Here is a 19,798-nt window from a genome sequence, read left to right on the forward strand (position 1 = left end):
GTGAGGTTCTTCAGTGGCTTCTCTTTGTGAGGAACAGGGGTCCTGCTTATCTAGGTTGCCTTTCAGCAGCATTGAGGAGAGGAAGCTTCTGACTGGAGGAATTTTCCTGTCATTCTCATAAAGTCTTTTTTTCTCGTTCATTCACAAATTTCTCTTCCTCTTAAGCAGTTAGAGGACTGTGCCATTGTAGACTTGCCTTGAATATAGTAATTCTGTAGGGGGAATTGCTTGATCTTTCTAAAAGCAATAGTTTTGTGCCTCTGTGTCTTTTGACATGATTGAAAGCTATGTAATTTTTCAGTATGAGTTTAATGTTTTGCTTTCTTGTGGCTACTCTTAGCATGTGTATAGACAGATGTACTTTGATATTTGTTAGTCTTCTTGAGCATAAACTGAAATCTTCTCCTTTTACTTTTCTTTTTTGTTTTCTCCATCTTTTGTCCATTCTTTCTTAATAGATCAGTACTTTGGAGATTCTAAATTTGGAAGATCAGGGTGCACTTCTGAGCGATGATGAAATATTTGCCAGCCGCCAAACTGGGAAACATACCTGCATGGCCTTGCGCAAGTACTTTGAGGCTCACCTAGCTATTAAATTGGAACAAGTGAAGCAGTCACTTCAGAGGACTGAGGGTGGCATTCTTGTTCATCCTCAGCCCCCATACAAGGTGAGAGAACCGTGTCTTAAAGGGAATGTTGTTAATATTCTCTGTAGCATCTTGGGCCTGAAATGCACATTCATATCAGTGAAGTCGACATGAGATGTACATTGTCGGATTATACTTGCACTATGTGGAGGCAGAATACTTGAAAATGGAGGTATCAGGGACTTATTTTGCTTCCATTTGTAAGTTGGTGCGTCTCTGGGATACTAGAACTAAAAGATGAGCTGCAATGTGCGTAAAAGGGCTTTATTTTATGAAAAGTACTGGATATCCTCCTGTGTACTACTTCCTTCTGTGTGGAATTTCTTTTCTCAGAGGGTGTGTCTAATTCCACTTCTCTATCATTTTTGAACTTAACTTGGTATGTCTTGGAACAAAGATTAGTAACTGCATGTCTTAAAAATCACAAATTGAAAAGAAACCCATTATTTTACATGGTGCTTCTTTTTCTTCTTAAGCTGTGAGATATAGGCACCAATAATTTGAACATTATGTTATTTTTTTTGGGCAAAAGGTATTGTGAATCTAGTTATAAATAAAAGATTAAACAATATATATGTATTTATTATTTCACATATGGGCTGTGGACTCAAAAATTGTGGGATTTGAAAGCATTTATTACTAAGCTTTGTTATTAAAACCTTTTGGCCATTGAGTTGTGCTGAAGAAAGCAGGCAAATTGATAGAGTTCTTTAGTGATATATCTTTCTCCTTTTAGGCATGTTCATATACTCATGAACAAATTGTGGAGATGATGGAGTTTTTGATAGAATATGGCCCAGCGCAGCTATACTGGGAACCAGCAGAAGTCTTCCTCAAACTGTCTTGTGTCCAACTCTTGTTGCAGCTTATTTCTATTGCCTGCAATTGGAAGACCTATTATGCAAGGTGGGATCAGAGAGGGATTTCAAAAGAAGTTAGATTTTGCTTTTTGCTAGATTGATGTTGGTTTTCTCATAGTGTGTGCTTAACAAAAACCCGTTGAATTGAAATTTTGGGCTTGAATCTGAGAAACTAGATTAAGTGTGATAATGTAATGTTAAATTTATAGGGTGCTTTGTCTTGGTGATTGTGAATACTGCACAGTAGGCAGGGATCAGCATCTGTACTCTTAGAGAAGTTATGTAATTTACATGGTGACAGCTGCAGAGGTGGGGTTGAAGTCCTGTCTTGAGACTAGAGTCCAGTATCCTTTGGTACTTAGACTTAAAATGTCTCTCCACTGCTTGACAACCATGTATAATATTTATCTTACCTTCACATAAAACTATTTTTTACTCTTGTTATGATTTTCACCATTCAGTTAAAAACAGAGCAGAGCAGGACAAGGGTCAGGAAAAAAAGACAGCTGATGGAATCAGAAGGTTGGATGGATTCTATTTCAGGATGATACAAACAGAATTAAATCATATTTTGGAAAGGAATCTGAAGAGAAGATAGTAACAAGGTTAATAAACAGTGGTTCTTGACTTTCTTTTCCTATCTGCCCACTACCATAAGACACAAGGGGCTTATTTAGGGTGCACATGGCTTGTTTGCTAAAATCCCAGGATATTAAATCTAGGGGAGTATTTTTGGAGCGGCCACTTTCAAACTTTTTGGACTCAGGATCCATATTAAAAATTATTAGAACCCCCCCTAAAACTTTTGTTTTTGTATTATATCTATTGATACTTAACATATTAGAAATGAAAACTGAGACGATGTAAGAATATTTATTTATGAATTTATTTAAAAAATCTGAACCCATTGCTTATTAGTATTTTTTAATGAAGTTTCTAAAATAAAACCAGATGATTTCATCAAGTTTTTAAAATGTCTGGCTTCATATTTCATATCTGCTTTTGTGTTCAGTCTTATGTGACATCACACATGACAGCCTCTGGAAAGCTTTACAATACACTCGTGAGAGAATGAGACTGAGAAATGGAAATAACCGCTTAGTGTTACTATGAAAATGGTTTTTATATCTCAGCACCTTTTGAAAGGGTCTCAGAGACTCCTGGGGTCCCCTAGCTAAAATTTGAGAACCACTGTTTTAGAGCACTAAAGTAGGTTATTATATTTACTTGGAGAACATTGCTTTAAAGATGATGAAAACTCAGAAGATAACTAGGAAGGTTATAAATACATTTTCTGAGTGGTAAATCCATATTTGGTTACTTAAAATATAAGTATGTTCTTTAAAAGCTTATTTTTAAAAATAAAATTAAACTCTTGTTTCTGCTTAGATTATACAGAACCTTAGAAATGAAAATTATTCTCAGCCACTGTTAATTTCTTCAGTCTTTTTTCCATAATGTATGTAAATATACATAATTGAGATTATAATATTTAAGCAAATCTTTTAAATGAAATATCTCAAAATACTTAAAGGTCAAGAATAAAATAACAACTACTCCATACCCAGGGTTGGCATGTTGCTGTATTTGTTTCTTTCTCAATTCCTTTCCTCTTTCTGCCTCCCAAAGTGACCAATCTTCTGAATTTGGTGTGCATTGTCTCCATTCATGTTTCTATGCCATACGTGTGTGGGTGTATAAATAACAATATAGTACTCTTTTGTATTCCTTAAAATTATGTAAATATATCCTGTATGCGTCTTTTGCCAACTTGGTTTTTGCCCTGTATTTTTATTTACTTTTTTAATATAAGTTTTAGATATACAGTCATCCTTATGTGTTTGAGATTTATACATGTTGATATTTATTTGAACTCTTATATTTCTATATTATACTTTATTCTCCTATTGATGGACATTTAGTATCTGTTACTTCTTTTCTTCTTGTCAAATGAATGGTACCACAAACCTCTTTTTGGAGTCTCTCTTGAGGACATGATGTGTACAACCTTGGTTGTAGTGTGTCTGCATTTCATCTTTAGTGGATGTTGCCAAGTTGCTTGGAAAATGATCGTAGTGTTTTCTTCTCCCAACAGCAGTCAATGGGAGTTTTCATTTTTCTACCTTCTTGCCAATACTTGGTATTGTCAGATTTAAAATTTTTTATCTTAAGTTTTCTATTTCATTAATGTTCTATTTTGAGCCTTTTCCTTTGTCCTTTAGAGTTCTTTGAAAATAATTGTCAAAGTAGTTCATCGTATGAGTGTACCATAATTTAACACGTGTATTCTTATTTGTGTAAGTTTTCTTAATTCTTTTGCTATTTTACATGATGTGATAATGGACATCTTAATACATAAATATTTGTTTGTGCTTCTGATTATTTTCTTAGGACAGATTCCTAGAGGGGAAATTCCTGGGCCAAAGGTTATGAACATTTTAAGAACCTTGTTTCATATTTCCAGATTATTTTCTAAAAAGAGTATCCTAATTTCTACTCCCACCAAAAGTTTGAGAACATTTGTCTCTGTACATCTTCACCAGCACTGGGGATTATCCTTTGTTTCTAATCTTAGCAATTTGATGGGTGAAAATTCCAGTCCCATGTTTTTTGAAAGTAATGTCATAGTGACTTACAGAACCTCTTTTGACGCCATGACTAGGGACAGAGCCAAACAGGTAGTAGTTCGGATCCATCGTATGTCTGTCTGTCTGTCTCTTTTAACTGTTGTTTCTTGTGACTGTATCCTAGTTTCCCTTTGACTAATTCTTCTTCCTGTCCAGGAATGACACTGTGCGCTTTGCTTTGGATGTCCTGGCTATTCTCACTGTTGTGCCAAAAATCCAGCTCCAGTTGGCAGAGTCAGTGGATGTGCTAGATGAGGCCGGCTCCACTGTCTCTACTGTAGGTAGGTTGTACCTTGCCATTTTTGTTACTGCGTGGTCTGGATTTTTTTCCTTTGCCATTCTGGTTGTGGTTACTTACCTGACCGAATTTTGCAATATTAGAGTAGAAGGTAATAGAGGAGGGTACCTTGTAAGTCATGCCATTAGATTCATATAGGGTAGTCATGTGAGTAAACTCAGGTTTTCTGGGTTGTACAGGTGTTTCTGCTATAATGGTTTACATGTGCATTCCTGAAACCTTTTTACTCTGCAGAGTGTTGTGCTAAAAATAGAATTCATGAGAAAAATGGGTTGGGGCAGACAGTGAAAATAAGCAACTTTGTTAGCTGAGCCCTAACAAAATTAGTAAGTGGCAGGCAGCTCAGAATGGATAGCAGCTGTTATATACAAAACAAAAGCATACACTTTGTTTGAAAATACCTCATAAGCAGGCTTATGGGGGCTGCTGCTAAGGTGAGCATGACAAATAGTGTGCCTGCTCTGGGTCCTAGGATGCACCACTCTGAAAGTCCAAGGCATAGCCACTTGTTTTTAACTTTTCTCATATATAGAAGAAAGAGTTCCTGCTGCCACTATAGCAGCCAGGCTGAGGGCTTTTTCCTTTCCTCCTGAAGGTTTTAATTTATTCCCACTATTTTTGCTCTCCTTACCTAGGAAAAATTGCACATGAACCTTGGTGACTTCCACATTATACTGACATCATTCCCCTATTTAACAACTGCTTATGAGGTATTGCGTCATAAAGATACATTGTAGTAGAACTGATTGCATTTTACACAAACTATTCCTTGTGCTTTTCTTAAAAAGTGTGGTAATTTTCTTTTAAATGGAACAAAATGAATAGAAATTTTGACTCTGGAATAACCAGTGAAGTTGGCTATTAGTTTTATGAGGAGTTATATGAAATGTTTTTTTTCCCCCCGATAGGTATCAGCATTATTTTGGGAGTGGCTGAGGGTGAGTTTTTTATTCATGATGCTGAAATTCAGAAGTCAGCACTTCAGATTATCATCAATTGTGTGTGTGGCCCGGATAACAGAATTTCTAGTATTGGCAAATTTATCTCTGGAACTCCTCGGAGAAAGCTGCCTCAGACTCCCAAAAGCAGCGAGCACACTCTGGCCAAGATGTGGAATGTGGTCCAGTCCAACAATGGCATCAAGGTGCTTCTGTCCTTACTGTCCATCAAGATGCCCATCACAGATGCAGACCAGATCCGGGCCCTGGCTTGCAAGGCCCTGGTGGGCCTGTCTCGCAGTAGCACTGTCCGGCAGATCATCAGCAAACTGCCCCTTTTTAGCAGCTGCCAGATCCAGCAGCTGATGAAGGAGCCTGTGCTGCAGGACAAGCGCAGTGACCACGTCAAGTTCTGCAAGTATGCTGCTGAGCTCATTGAACGCGTGTCAGGAAAGCCACTTCTCATTGGCACTGATGTGTCCCTGGCACGACTGCAGAAAGCAGATGTTGTTGCCCAGTCGAGGATCTCCTTTCCTGAGAAAGAGCTGCTTCTGCTGATACGGAACCATCTCATTTCTAAAGGGCTTGGGGAGACAGCAACCGTGCTGACTAAAGAAGCTGACCTGCCCATGACTGCTGCCTCCCATTCTTCTGCCTTCACCCCAGTCACTGCTGCTGCTTCTCCTGTGTCTCTCCCCCGTACCCCTCGCATTGCCAATGGCATTGCAACTCGACTGGGCAGCCATACTGCTGTGGGTGCCTCTGCCCCTTCTGCCCCTGCTGCTCATCCTCAGCCACGGGCCCCCCAGGGTTCACTAGCTCTGCCTGGCCCATCTTATGCAGGCAACTCCCCTTTGATTGGTAGGATCAGTTTTATCAGAGAGAGGCCATCACCCTGCAATGGCAGGAAAATCAGAGTGTTGCGGCAGAAGTCGGACCATGGCGCCTACAGCCAAAGCCCAGCCATAAAAAAGCAGTTGGACAGACATCTTCCTTCCCCACCTACGTTGGACAGTATCATCACAGAATATCTTAGAGAGCAGCACGCGCGCTGCAAGAACCCAGTTGCCACCTGCCCACCTTTCTCTCTCTTTACTCCTCACCAATGTCCTGAGCCAAAACAGAGGCGGCAAGCGCCAATAAACTTTACCTCAAGGCTAAACCGCAGGGCATCATTTCCAAAGTATGGAGGGGTGGATGGCGGATGCTTTGATAGGCACCTTATCTTTAGCAGGTAAGGAGAGGTAACCTCACTCCCTGGGAATTGGAAGGATTTTTCTGTTTAAATCAAAATGTATGGGCAGTATCAGCATGGAGTGATTAGTCCAGAAAACCATTTCTTGGCCTGCAATACCAGGAATTCCTACTTTGTGGGACTACATGAACACTGTAACTATACCTTCTTTTGTCAGCGGTGGATTCCTTGTGTGATTATTGGCAACGTTGATAAGATAATCTTCATTCTTGTTATAACTAGTATATTTTCTAGAACCCATGCAATACTCTGTCCCTAACTAGGCTCCCAAATTTGTTTTTGTGCTGGTCCAAGTTGTCTCCTTTTCTGATTCTTTATTTTTCTTAATGGAGGTGCTGGGGATTGAACCCAGGACCTTGTGCATGCCAAGCACATACTCTACCACTGAGCTGTAGCTCCTCCCCTCCTATTCTGATTCTTTACAGTCTTACATACAGGTCATAGGATCTCAGGTTTTAAACATGGGCATTTTTGTTAATGTTAAAAATTTTAAATGAAGGTCCTTTTCTCTCTTTTAAAATGAAGATAAACCGCTGAAGGTCACTATGATATTTATGAAGAACCCATTTCAAACATACTTTTGTCCTTCTAACAGTTTCCTTTTTCCATGTTCTTGCATGTTCCTTATCTCTGATTCTGTCTTTTTTTCTTTTTTTTTTGCTTAGATTCCGCCCCATTTCAGTGTTCCGGGAAGCCAATGAGGATGAGAGTGGCTTCACCTGCTGTGCATTCTCAGCACGGGAGCGGTTCCTGATGCTTGGCACCTGCACTGGGCAGTTGAAGCTCTATAATGTGTTTAGTGGACAAGAAGAGGCCAGCTATAACTGTCACAACTCAGCTATCACACACCTCGAACCTTCTAGGGTAAAGGTTCCTTCTAGGTTGTTCCCAGTCATTCTTCTAGGATAGGTTGGTGAACTATGGGCCGGTGGGCTGGCTGGCTAGTTGCCTGTATTTGTACATAAAGTTTTATTGGAGCACAGCCATGCTCATACGTTTGTGTATTATCATGGCTGCTTCTGTGCTACAGTGGCAGAGTTGTGTACCATAGTGGCATGAAACACAGACCATATGGCCTGCAGAACCTGACGTATTCACTCTCTGGCCCTATGTTTGCCAGTCTTTGTTCTAAGACCTTAAGATAGATTTTTTAAAAATTTGCTTCGGTTGGAAACAGATTATCAGCTATGACCACAAGAGTTTTTTGTGTATGTCAGAAGGAAATCTCTTACGTACTGTGAATTTTTAGAAGAACAAGCATTATTTGATTCCAGTGGTGGCTCATAATTTATTAGTACTGTTCTGTGGATGGAATTGACACCTTTGCTGTTTCTAAAAGTCAAGACTGCTAAGATGACAAGGATAATTTTTCTGATTTTAGAGTAAAGGAGGCTCACCTTTTATTGGGCTTTCTCCTTGAGAAACCTTTAAGAATCCTTAGCTAGAGAGGCTAACACTTGTTTTCAGTTGACTGATATTTCAGATGAAGGAGACAGAAATATGGCCAAATATTAAGGAGGAACCATCTCTGACATCTTTCCAAGCCACCCCCCCTTGGGATTTTTGTTACTAGTTCAGGAGGATGTAATATTCTCTTAAATTTAGTTACTTTTTAGGACATAGGAGGTACATGTTACTTAAATCCCAGCAGCTTCTGACCATTTCTTGGTTCCTAAGAGTATTTCTGTTTTCTTCATAATCCAACAATATTTTGTATGCTTGGATTTTAAAATGCTCATGGTAAGTAGCATTTATATAAACATATTATTACCCACCTTGGGCCTCCCCTCATCTTTTAGGACGGGTCCTTGCTGCTGACATCTGCTACTTGGAGCCAGCCTCTGTCTGCACTTTGGGGAATGAAATCAGTATTTGATATGAAGTATGTATCTACTTTTACAACCTAGTCTCTCTGTTTTATGATTTACCCTTTTCATCTGATTCTTTGACTCAAAGCCTTTTGGGAAAAAGAGGAATGCTGTAAGTTATTTTGCTCACTTCTCTTCCTCATCTGTGGTTCATGTTTAACAAGATTTTATCTTTTTTAGTTCCTGGACATTCTCACCCAGTATATACATTCCCATCATACAGTAGACCCTTCACTAATCCGAAATGGCACATCTGTATGTTTTCTCATGTTCACATGTGAAAGTTGCACTTTGTTGGGGCATAATTCAAAGGCACATGTGTCCTTCTAGCCATTTTTTAACCAGGTAGTTCCCATTAATTACTTTGGATCTGCTTGGACAAAACTGATGGAGGGATTTGCTTTTTAATATTAAGTGTACAATTTTTACCTCTTTGGGAACTGAGAATCTTTAGGTGAGTATAGTCAGGCAAGAGGCTGAGGATCGCTTTATTTTCAGTCAGTTGAATGAGTCTGTCCTGAAGGTCAGTTACTTAATTACTTTTGTTGTTTGTTCACAGGCATTCCTTCACAGAAGATCACTATGTCGAGTTCAGTAAGCACTCTCAGGATCGAGTCATAGGCACAAAAGGAGACATTGCCCACGTAAGTACTTAAGAATCCACTGCTTTCAAGCTGATTTGTCCATTTATTCTGAACTCTTATGGACTGAATGTGAGGACTTAAGTCCTTTCGGTGACAAGAAATTACTCAGTCATAGTGTTTCCAGATGGCATCCAGAAGTGTAATGGGGTAGTTCTAACCTCTATGGGAAAAATGTGAAAAGACTGCACATGAACTTAACCTGGCAATTTGAGAACGATTTCATATAGCACAGCAGATATTTTTAAGCAGTAAGTTTTAGATGAAATAAAGTCCCTGCCTTTATGGACCCTCACTGAGGAGACAGTAAAGAAGCAAATATATGGTATGTCAGGTGGTAAGTGCTGCCAGTGAAAAGAAAGCAGGGCAAAAGGCAGGAAGTGCTTGGTGATGGTATGGGAGACTTCTTTTTTAACTAGGATAATCATTGTCACTGATTGGATAATGTTTATGTAGCGTCTTGAAGGAAGTGTGGGTGTCACGCAGATGTCTGGGGGAATGTGATCTAAGACAGGGAATGACAAGGGAAAAGCCCTTAATTGGGAGGTGGGAGGGAGAAGGGGAGGGTAAGAACTGAGGTCAGTGGCGGGGGAGGTACGGAATACCATGTAGTATCTTGCAGTGTGTTATTTAGGACCTTTGGCTTTTCCTCTGAGAGATGAAGACACTGGAGGGTGAGCAAGAGGGCATGTGACTAGATATAAACTTCCTAAAGTGTGAGTCTGGTTTCTATGAGAGAAGCAAGAGCAGGCTGTCCAGTTAGGAGGATATTGTGCCCACTAACATGTGAGAGCTGCAGGGGGGCTGGGCCCAGGTAGGCATGGTGGAGGTGATGAGAAGTGATGCTTCTGGGCCCTGGGTTTTGGACACATGAAATGTGTGATTCTCTTAGATATTCAGATAGGGAATGGATGGTTGAATATACAAATTCAGGGTTCAGGAGAAAAGTCTGTGATGGGAGATATAAACATGGGAGTCATCCACTTGTCAGTATTTTTAGAGCCACGAACTTGGATGAGGTCATTAAGGAGGCTAGAGAAGTAAAGTGAGGACGGAGTCCTGGCATGTGCCAATATTTAGAAGTTGCCGTTATGAGGAGGAACTTGGGAAGGAGACCAAGATAGTGGCTAGTTAGGCAGCAGGAGATCCCGGGAAAAACATGTGCCCTAGAAGGTAAGGGTACTCAAAAGCTTCCGATTGATCTTCTGGGTCAGAAACTGCTGATGGGGTGCATAAGATGAGAATTGAGAGATGACCTTTGACTTGGTTACAGGGTGGTCATTGTTAACCCTGTCAGGAGCTAGTTTGTGTACTGGAATGAAAATCTGATTAGACTCGGTTCATGAGAGAACAGGAGAAAAGAAGTGGAGACACTGAGTATAGATAAGTCTTTTGCTGAAGTGTTTTGCTGAAAAAAATAGGTAGAGAAGTGGGGGTAGTAGCTTAAGGTGGAGGATATGGGGTGGTGAAAGGAGGGTTTTCCCCAACCTTCTCATTTGAAAATGTTAAAATATGTAGAAAAGTTGAAATAGTAGTACATATAACTATCACCTAGATTGATCAGTTTAATATTTTGCCGTATTTTCTTTCTGTGTAAATGTGTGTTTTTCTGAATCACTGAAAGTAAGTTGCAAACATTGTGACATTTTATCCCTAAGTCTCATAGCATGTATATCCTAGCAATAATGACATTTTATTACATAATCACACTGTTATCAAATATAAGAAATTTATAGTAATTCCCAAATACCATCTAATACCATTCCATACTCAGTTTTCCCAATTGTTCTCTGATATGTTTGGTTTCAAATGTTTTGTTTTGTTTTTTTGAACCAGGATCCAGCCAAGATTCACATATTGCATTTGATTGTTATGTCTCACTAATATTTTAAAGCCAAGAACCATTTCTCCAGTTTTCATGACATTGAATTTTGAAGAGACCAGGCTAGTTGTCTTGTCCCATGATCTGGATTTGTTTGTTTCCTTGTGGTGTCTCCTTATTTGTTCCTCTGTTAAAGGAGGATTTTTTTTTTTTAAAGATTGGAAATATTACATCATGTCTGTAAGCTGATGGGATAGATCTGGTCTCTGCATGGGTTGCACATTGTAGACTTTGGAATTGTTACTATTGTAGGGCTAAACTGGTATATTGGGAGTTTAAGGAGAAAAATATATTTCATTGATGCCTTTCTCCAAAAAGTAACCTGTAAGAGTATTTTATGGATAACCGTTGGTTAATCCATATGGAGAATTTCTCATTTTCAATCTTAGAAATATTTTCTTTTTCTTGAAAGGGGGACTGGGAAGAAGAGGGTTTTCTTATCCCTGTTACAGTCTTAGCTTCTCACTTTCTTACTTGTGGGAAAGAGACTTTTCAAACCCTGAATGGAAAGCACAGCACATAAACTTTGCTTGGATGTGTGTGGCCTTCCTACTTTCCAGTTATTTTTCAGTATTAGGGCTTTTATAATTTTGATGGGATTTGGAAAGTGTGGGAAAGATACTTAACACAGCTTCTGTTTGAATTTGTCAACGGATGGATTGGTCTGACTTTTCTCTTCCCACCCCTTCTTCTCTAAAGATTTATGATATTCAGACTGGCAACAAGCTGTTGACTCTGTTTAACCCAGATCTTGCCAACAACTACAAGAGGAACTGTGCCACCTTTAATCCTACAGATGATCTTGTCTTAAATGACGGCGTCCTTTGGGATGTCCGCTCTGCGCAGGCCATCCACAAGTTTGACAAGTTCAACATGAACATCAGTGGAGTTTTCCATCCGAATGGGCTGGAGGTCATCATTAATACTGAGATTGTATCCTTTACAGCCATGTCTCACTTTCCATTTGTTATCTAGTTTGTAATGCAGAAATAATTTATCTTTCTACCAATACCTAGTTGAAGTAACCACACAGGTAATAACCTGGTGCCTCTCCTTTGGTTTGAAGTGTCATTGAATCTCCAGTGGATTCTTGTTGATATTGGTAATTATTGATGATTCTTACTAGCATGTTTTCTTTGTGTTGGGAAGAATGACCAGATTTCTGCCTCCCACTTCCCCAAGTATCAAATTGAGTTTTATTTATCTTCAGAAGAATTTTGCTTTTACTCTATAGAAATCGATTGCTATACATAAGAGTGAAATGAAGCACTGCTGATAAGAGAAGGGGAACTCATGTGGCTTTCATGTATGTGAGGATATCGTTTTACCTTGATCTCATTGACTTATAAATCATTAATAAGAAGGAGGAGAAAAGTGATGTTTCAGAATTTCCTCCAAGAGGTTAGATAAGAAGTTTCGGGTAAAACAGTTTTCCTTGACCACTCCCCTCCTAGTGGGACCTTCGTACTTTCCATCTTTTACACACAGTTCCTGCACTGGATCAGTGTCGTGTGGTGTTCAACCACACGGGGACAGTGATGTATGGAGGTAATAAATGTTTTATTTTTCATCATTTTCTCTTTCTTCTCTCCCCTCCCCTCACTTAATTGGATACTTCCTATTAAGAAGTCTCTCAAGTATGAACTGGAAAACATTTCAAAGTTGAAACATAAAAGATAATAGCATAAATGGTAACAAAATTTGTTGATGAAAACAATGTTGATTTAGGGTGCAAGGTGACTGGCTTTGAAGATAACAAGTAAATCTTGTATACAAAGAAATTTCATGCAGTGATTTCCCATATGTTATCATTATGAATGTAAAGAAAAACCTTTGCATTTTTGGTCTTGGGATTTTGTAAGCTTTCAGCTTTAACTGTTGTGGGAGGTTCAGGATATTGTTTGGATTTGCAAGGAGAGGATGCTTTGAGAGGAACTAACTAGATGCAGAGTGAATTTACTACAGGGAAACTCACTGAAGTCTCAAGATTTCAGTGAAAATTAGTATCTACAGTTGTGAATGGGGGATGTTTCTGATTCTAATAGTGTTTTGTTCCCCTGCCCCATTTCCCCTTTTCCTCCCAACTAGCTATGCTGCAGGCAGATGATGAAGAAGACTTAATGGAAGAGAGGATGAAAAGCCCTTTTGGGTCATCCTTCCGAACATTTAATGCAACTGACTACAAACCTATAGGTAAGCATGAAGGGGCAGACATTGGTCATTTTGCCATGTATTGGTGTTCCTTTTCTAAGATCCTCCATTTTCTGAGAGGATTATAATTTTTCACTGAAAAGCAGAGGAGTTATGGCAATATTTATGAACAATCAACTTGAATTCTCTAACAGAAAAGCTGGTTTTAAGATCACAGCAGTAGTCCAATCCCGAGTCTTGTCACATTCTGTTTTCCAGCGACCATTGATGTGAAACGGAACATCTTTGACCTATGCACAGACACCAAAGACTGTTATCTTGCTGTCATTGAGGTAAAGGGAGTTAGCAGAAACCCTGCTGTTCTATTGTGATGTTTAAGATCATTTCCAATTTGTAATCCAGGTATTGTCTGATAGAAGATGTGTTCTCAAGTTGGTGCATTCCTGATGGTAGATTATTGATAACCCACTCATTTCATGGAGAGATACACTGTATAAGAGAAGTAGTAGGAAAATCCCAGTATTTTCCAGCATAGAGAGTTCTATCTCCTATTATCCTGGACTCACATTGTCATCCCTTTATTTTAGAGGAGTCTGGATCTCTCGCCAGAGCATCTTTGCAACAGGTTTGCTCCAGGGATGGTGGTCTCTTTTGTGCCCATATCCTTCTCTGCCCAAGCCTTCTCATTCTGTTTTTCTTTCCCTCTGTATCCTAGGTGTAACATTTTTAGAGTCAGTTCAAGAATTTTGGTTATCAGAAGCTTTGATAGTTACAGGGTCATGGTATGTGAGTGCCAGGCATAGTTGAGGCATGGATGTGGGCCTTCTGAAAACTAACTGCCCCTTGTGGACTGGGTGTTCTATTTCAGAACCAAGGCAGCATAGATTCTCTGAACATGGACACAGTATGCAGGCTGTATGAAGTGGGCAGGCAGCGTCTGGCAGAGGATGAAGATGAAGAGGAGGACCAGGTCAGTGGTCTTTGAAATTTCTTCCTTCTAAATAATGCTTTATAGAGATTATGCTCTTCTGCTTTTTGCTATCAGGGTTTTTTTGTTTGTTTGTTTGTTTGTTTGTTTAAGTTTTTGCTGTAGGGGTGTTTGCTACCATTTGGCATATTTTGAAGGCCCTTGATGACTAAAACTCAGAAGGAAGCAGATCCTGTTATTACAAAACTTTTAACCAGTACCTGATGGTCCTTGACTTCCATTTATAGATTGATTTGCAGTTCAGCAATCTCTGATTTTGTTTTAGAGATTTCCTTTAACTCGCCCTCAGTATCAGTGCCCTGTCTGGCTTCTGGATAAGCGGACTGCCATTTTCCCAATGTCAATACAAAACAGAGAAGTCACTCTGCTGGGATAGGTCATAGAAATGGCTTAACCTTTTAAAGTTCTGGTTTGCATTTTCTCGCTTTTATGGCATAATCTATTTTTAGAACAATAGAGTGAGTTTATAGATACAGGGAAGATACTGATGCTTTTGAGAAATTAAACATTTATAAAAGGTGAGTAGATGGTATCAATGTCCCAGTCTTAGCTTTTCCTTTCTCATAGGGAATTTTAATTTACGATCATGTTATGCTAGGTGCTGGCCTGTGTGGTGAGTCAGTTGATGTCAGTTATGAAGTGTTTCTCAAACTTAATGAGTTTCAGCAGATCTTTACTGCCTACTAGACTCACACATTCTCTTTCCAAGCATACACCCTTAGCCTGATTCTTCAGACAAATCTGAGAAATATTAATTGCTGAGTAATGTAAAATTGAAAATGAATGACTGGGTTTTTTACTTTCTTGTTGCAGATAATAAAGCAGATAATGTGTCCTTTTTCCAGATCTTGGATTCAGTTCTGTTTCTTTCCTTTGCTATGGTGTTGCTTAGTCTTGGTGCTTTGTCTCCTCTTTAAGGGCACAGAGGTGTTCTGGGTGAGAGCAGGGGCCACCATAAGACAAGAGGAGGTGCACTTTCTTCTGTTTGCTCTGCCATCGCTGTCTGATTCTCATCCCTCAGCTACTCTTTGGTGAATCATGCTAGTGCTTAGGGCTAATGGAATAGCATCCTTCCCAAGCAGTTTGTACTTAAGATTTAGAATAATTTGTGAGAGCAAACATTTTGAAAGTGGTAATTTTAAAAGTGGTTTTTTTTTCTGATGCAAGTGTAATACTATGGGCCACTTTCTGACAGGACTTAGTACTGACTAAGCAAGGGCGTTTTGTTGCGCCAGTTTGAGATTTAGGTATGTGTTCCACTGTTGGGCTTCATAGGTTAAGAACCTATGCTTTGTTCTCTAAATTGAATCCTTGAGTTCTCTGTCACTTGGGATCATCAAGCTAAAACAGACTCACTTTACAATCCATTGTGTGAGCTCTCTTGATCTCTGTCTCTGGTGGAATGTTCTAGCTGGCTAAGCATGAATTTTACTAGAGCTCAGAGATAATTCATAATCCCAAGAAATGGGTTTCTGAGCAGAATGGGGAAAGGGGGCTTGTATGTGTTTGGAGTTAGTAGTCACTGTGGGATTGGAGCACAGCCTTCTTTAGGACTTGCTTCTTATCCCAGAGGGACTGTGCACCAGTGCTTCCTCTGAGGGAAGCCCTCTTAGGGAAGGGCAGTTTGTCAGCCCTATCTTTCCTCTCCCTTTGCCCACAGATAAAGATAGTCATGATCCTTGTTGGATACCATGGGAATATTATTTTATAAAGCACTTTACTGAAAATGACATCCTCAGTACAATACTTTCTGCTTTTTCTGGAATAGATTATTTTTTTTTAGAGCAGTTTTAGGTTCACAGCAAAATTGAGCAGAAGGTACAGAGATCTCCCATAAACGCCCTGACCCCATAGGCATAGCCTCCCCCGTTAACAGCATCCCGCACCACAGTAGTACATTTGTTACAACTGATGAACCTACATTGACACATCATTATCACCCAGAGTCCATGGGTTTACATTAGGGTTCACTCTTGATAGTGTACATTCACGTCTGGACAGAAGTATGGTACCTCTGTTGTAGTCCCATACATAGTAGTTTCACTGCTCTCATCCTCTGTGCTCCACTGGTTCATTCTTCCCTGCCCCAGCCCCTGACAACCACTGATATGTTTACTGTTCCATAGCTTTGCTTTTTCCAGAGTGTCACATAGTTGGAATCGCACAGTATAAGCCTTTTCAGATTGGCTTCTTTCATTTAGTAATATGCATTTAGATTTGTTCTTTATCTTTTCATGACTTGATAGTTCATTTCATTTTAATGCTGAATAGTTCATTGTTTGGATGTACCACACTTTATTCATTCACATACTGAACATCTTGCTTGCAATTTTGAATAGTTTTGGCAATTATGTTTTGGCATAATTTGAATAAAGTTTTGGCAAATAAGTATAAAGCTCCTGGAGGGCGTGCAAAAAAGGGAACCCTCCTATACTTTTGGTGGGAATGTGAATTGGTACAGCCACTATGGAAAGTAGTATGGAGGTTCCTTAAAAAACTAAAAATAGAGTTGCCGTATGATCCAGCAATTTCATTCCTGGGCATATATCCAGAAAAAACTCTAATTTGGAAATATACATGCACCCCTGTGTTCATAGCAGCACTATTTACAATAGTCAAGACATGGAAGCAACCTAAATGTTCATCGACAGATGAATGGATGAAGATGTGGTGTGTGTGTGTGTGTGTGTGTGTGTGTGTGTATACATGGCTATGTATATATATACACACACACACACAATGGAATACTACTCAGCCATAAAAAGAGTGAAGTAATGCCATTTGCAGCAACATGGATAGACCTAGAGATTATCATATTAAGTGAAGTAAGTCAGGAAGAGAAAGACAGATACTGTATAACGCAAATGAACTTATTTACAGAACATAAACAGACTCACAGACATGAAAAATAAACTTATGATTTCCAAAGGGGAGATGGCGTGAGGGAGGGATAAATTAGCTGTTTGGATTTAGCAGATACAAACTACTATATATAAAACAGATAAAACAATGAGGCCCTACTGTATCGTGTAGGGAACTATATTCAATATGCTGTAATGACCTATAATGGAAAAGAATTTGAAAAAGAATGTATGTACTCAAAGTGTATCACTTTGCTATATACCAGAAAGACAACATTGTAAATCAACTATACTTCAATTAAAAAAAAAAGAATAAAAGCTCCTGTATCAACTATACCTCAAAAAAAAAACAAAACAAAACAAAACCCACACATTGTGCACCTTAAACTTACACAATGTTATATGTCAGTTGTATCTCAGAAAAATGAAACTCAGATTACCTATTTAAAAAAAAGAATAAAACTCCTGTAAACATCCATGTGCAGGTTTTTGCGTGGACATCAGTTTTCAAATCCTTTGTGTAAATACCAAGGAGTGTGATTATTGGATCATACAGTAAGAGTTATGTTTAATTTTGTAAGAAACTGCCAAACTGTACCAAAATGGCTGTATGATTTTGCATTTCTGCCATCAGTGAATGAGAGTTTCTGTTGCTCCATGATCTTTTCTGCATTAGGTGCTGTCAGTGTTTTGGATTTTGGCCATTTTAATAGGTATGTAGTGGTTTCTCACTATTTGCTTAATTAAAAAATTAGTAGACACTTATTCCTTCGGTTGAACAACCCCTATACATAGTCAGAATACGTGGTTTAAGACTTTTAAAATTTTGGGGTGGGGGGAGGTTATTAGGTTATTTATTTATATTTATTTTAATGGAGGTACTGGGGATTGAACCCAGGACATTGTGCATGTTAAGCATGCGCTCTACTGCTGAGCTATACCCTCCTCCCAAACTTTTTTGAATAGAAAGAAATTTAAGTCTTGCAGTTGTGAGTCTGCTACAAATGTTTTCTGCAAACTATATAACTGAGCCTTTTGAGACTCCTCCTCATGGCTGGCTGCTACCAGACCAAAAGGAAGGAGTCTTTCTCCCACAATCTTTTTTGAACTTCTCCCCTACTTCAGGAAGCTTCTTTCCAGTGGAAGACTCTTTCATTTTATTTTACATTTTCCTGATGACATATGATGTGGAGTATCTTTCCATATGCTTATTTGCCATCTGTTTATCTTCTTTGGCCCATTTTAAAATTGGATTGCTTGTGTTTTTACTAAGTTTGAAGGGCTCTTTGAATATTTTGCCTAACTAATATCTTTGGATATATCATTTGCAAATATTTTCTCCTAGTCTGTGGTTTGTCTTCTCATTCTCTTGACAGTGTCTTTCACAGAGTAGAAGTTTTTATTTTAATGAAGTCCAGCTTCTCAGTCATTTATGTCACATGTTATGCTTTTGGGGTTGCATCTAAAAAGTTATCACCAAACCCGAGAACATCTAGATTTTCTCCTATACTGTATCTTCTAGGAGTTTTATAGCTTTGCATTTTACATTGAGGCCTGTGATCCATTTTGAGTTAATTTTTGTGAAGGGTGTAAGATCTGTGTCTAGATTCATTTTTTTGCATGTAGATGCCCATTTGTTTAAACATCTATTGTTAAAAGACTTTTTCTCATTATACTACCTGTGCTCCTTTGTAAAAGATTCAGTTGGCTATATTTGGGTCTATTTCTGGTTCTCTATTCTGTTCCATTGATCTGTTTGTTCTTTCTCCAATACCACACTGTTTTGATTACTGTAGCTTTACAGTGAATTTTAAAGTTGAGTAGTGTCAGTCCTCAACCTTTGTTCTCCTTCAATATTGTGTTGGCTATTCTGGGGCCATTGCATATAAACTTTTGAATCAGTTTGTTGATATCCACAAAATACCTTTCTACTTGGTTGTGGTGTATTATTATTTTTATATATTGTGGGATTTCGTTTGCTAATGTTTTGTTCAGGATTTTTACATCTGAGTTCATAAAAAATACTGGTCTGTAGTTTTGTTTCTTGCAATGTTTTTGGCTTTGGTATTAGGGTAATGCTGGCTTCGCAGACTGAGCTAGGAATTATTCAGTCTGCTTCTGTCTTCTAGAAGAGAAATTTTAAAGAAATGATATAATTTCTTTTTAAAGTGTTTGGTAGAATTTGGAGTTAACTCAGTTTTCCCTGAGTCTCTCCCATGTATACATGTTATTAAACTTCTGTTTGATTTTCTCGTTAAAAAAAAAGAAAGAATTCAGCATGAACCGATGAGGGCCTGGTGCTTTCTGTTTTGGAAGGCTATTAGTTATTGAACATTTCTTGCAAAGCAGGTTTACTGGCAACACATTCTCTCAGTTTTTGTGTGACTGAAAAAGTATTTCTTCACTTTTTTGGGGGTATATTTTTATTGAAGTATAGTCAGTTTACAATGTGTCAATTTCTGGTGTATATCATGATGCTTCGGTTATATATGAACATACATATATTCATTTTTATATTCTTTTTCACCATAAGTTACTACAAGATGCTGAATATAGTTCCCTGTGCTCTACAGTATAAACTTGTTCTCCTTCAAGTATCCTTGTTGAAGGATACTTTTATAGGGCACAGAATTATAGGTTAGTAGTTTTTGTCTCTCAACATTTAAAATATTCCTCTCCACCCTTTTCTTGCTTTCATAGTTTCTGAGGAGACGTGGAATGTAATTTTTTTCTTTGTTCTGTTATAGGTAAGGTGTTTTCCCCACTCTGGCTTCTTTAGGAT

The 19,798-nt window shown here is 38.6% G+C and overlaps 1 protein-coding gene across 3 annotated transcripts in view; it reads left to right on the forward strand.

The window, feature by feature from the left end:
- The window catches only part of DCAF1 (DDB1 and CUL4 associated factor 1), a 67,934-nt gene that overhangs the window by 33,597 nt on the left and 14,539 nt on the right, over positions 1 to 19,798 (forward strand). For all 3 annotated transcript variants that reach the window (XR_012499994.1, XM_074344791.1, XM_010969110.3), the window contains 12 exons: positions 459 to 668; positions 1,384 to 1,553; positions 4,291 to 4,415; positions 5,341 to 6,604; positions 7,291 to 7,489; positions 8,425 to 8,507; positions 9,053 to 9,137; positions 11,716 to 11,949; positions 12,471 to 12,564; positions 13,105 to 13,209; positions 13,426 to 13,499; positions 14,036 to 14,137. Coding sequence is in view for 2 of the 3 variants with exons in the window: in XM_074344791.1 (XP_074200892.1) it covers positions 459 to 668; positions 1,384 to 1,553; positions 4,291 to 4,415; positions 5,341 to 6,604; positions 7,291 to 7,489; positions 8,425 to 8,507; positions 9,053 to 9,137; positions 11,716 to 11,949; positions 12,471 to 12,564; positions 13,105 to 13,209; positions 13,426 to 13,499; positions 14,036 to 14,137 (2,745 nt within the window). In the remaining variant the exon portion in view is untranslated. The remainder of the gene's footprint in view (positions 1 to 458; positions 669 to 1,383; positions 1,554 to 4,290; positions 4,416 to 5,340; positions 6,605 to 7,290; positions 7,490 to 8,424; positions 8,508 to 9,052; positions 9,138 to 11,715; positions 11,950 to 12,470; positions 12,565 to 13,104; positions 13,210 to 13,425; positions 13,500 to 14,035; positions 14,138 to 19,798) is intronic.

Source organism: Camelus bactrianus, chromosome 17 (genome assembly GCF_048773025.1).
Source record: "Camelus bactrianus isolate YW-2024 breed Bactrian camel chromosome 17, ASM4877302v1, whole genome shotgun sequence".
NCBI lineage: Eukaryota > Metazoa > Chordata > Mammalia > Artiodactyla > Camelidae > Camelus > Camelus bactrianus.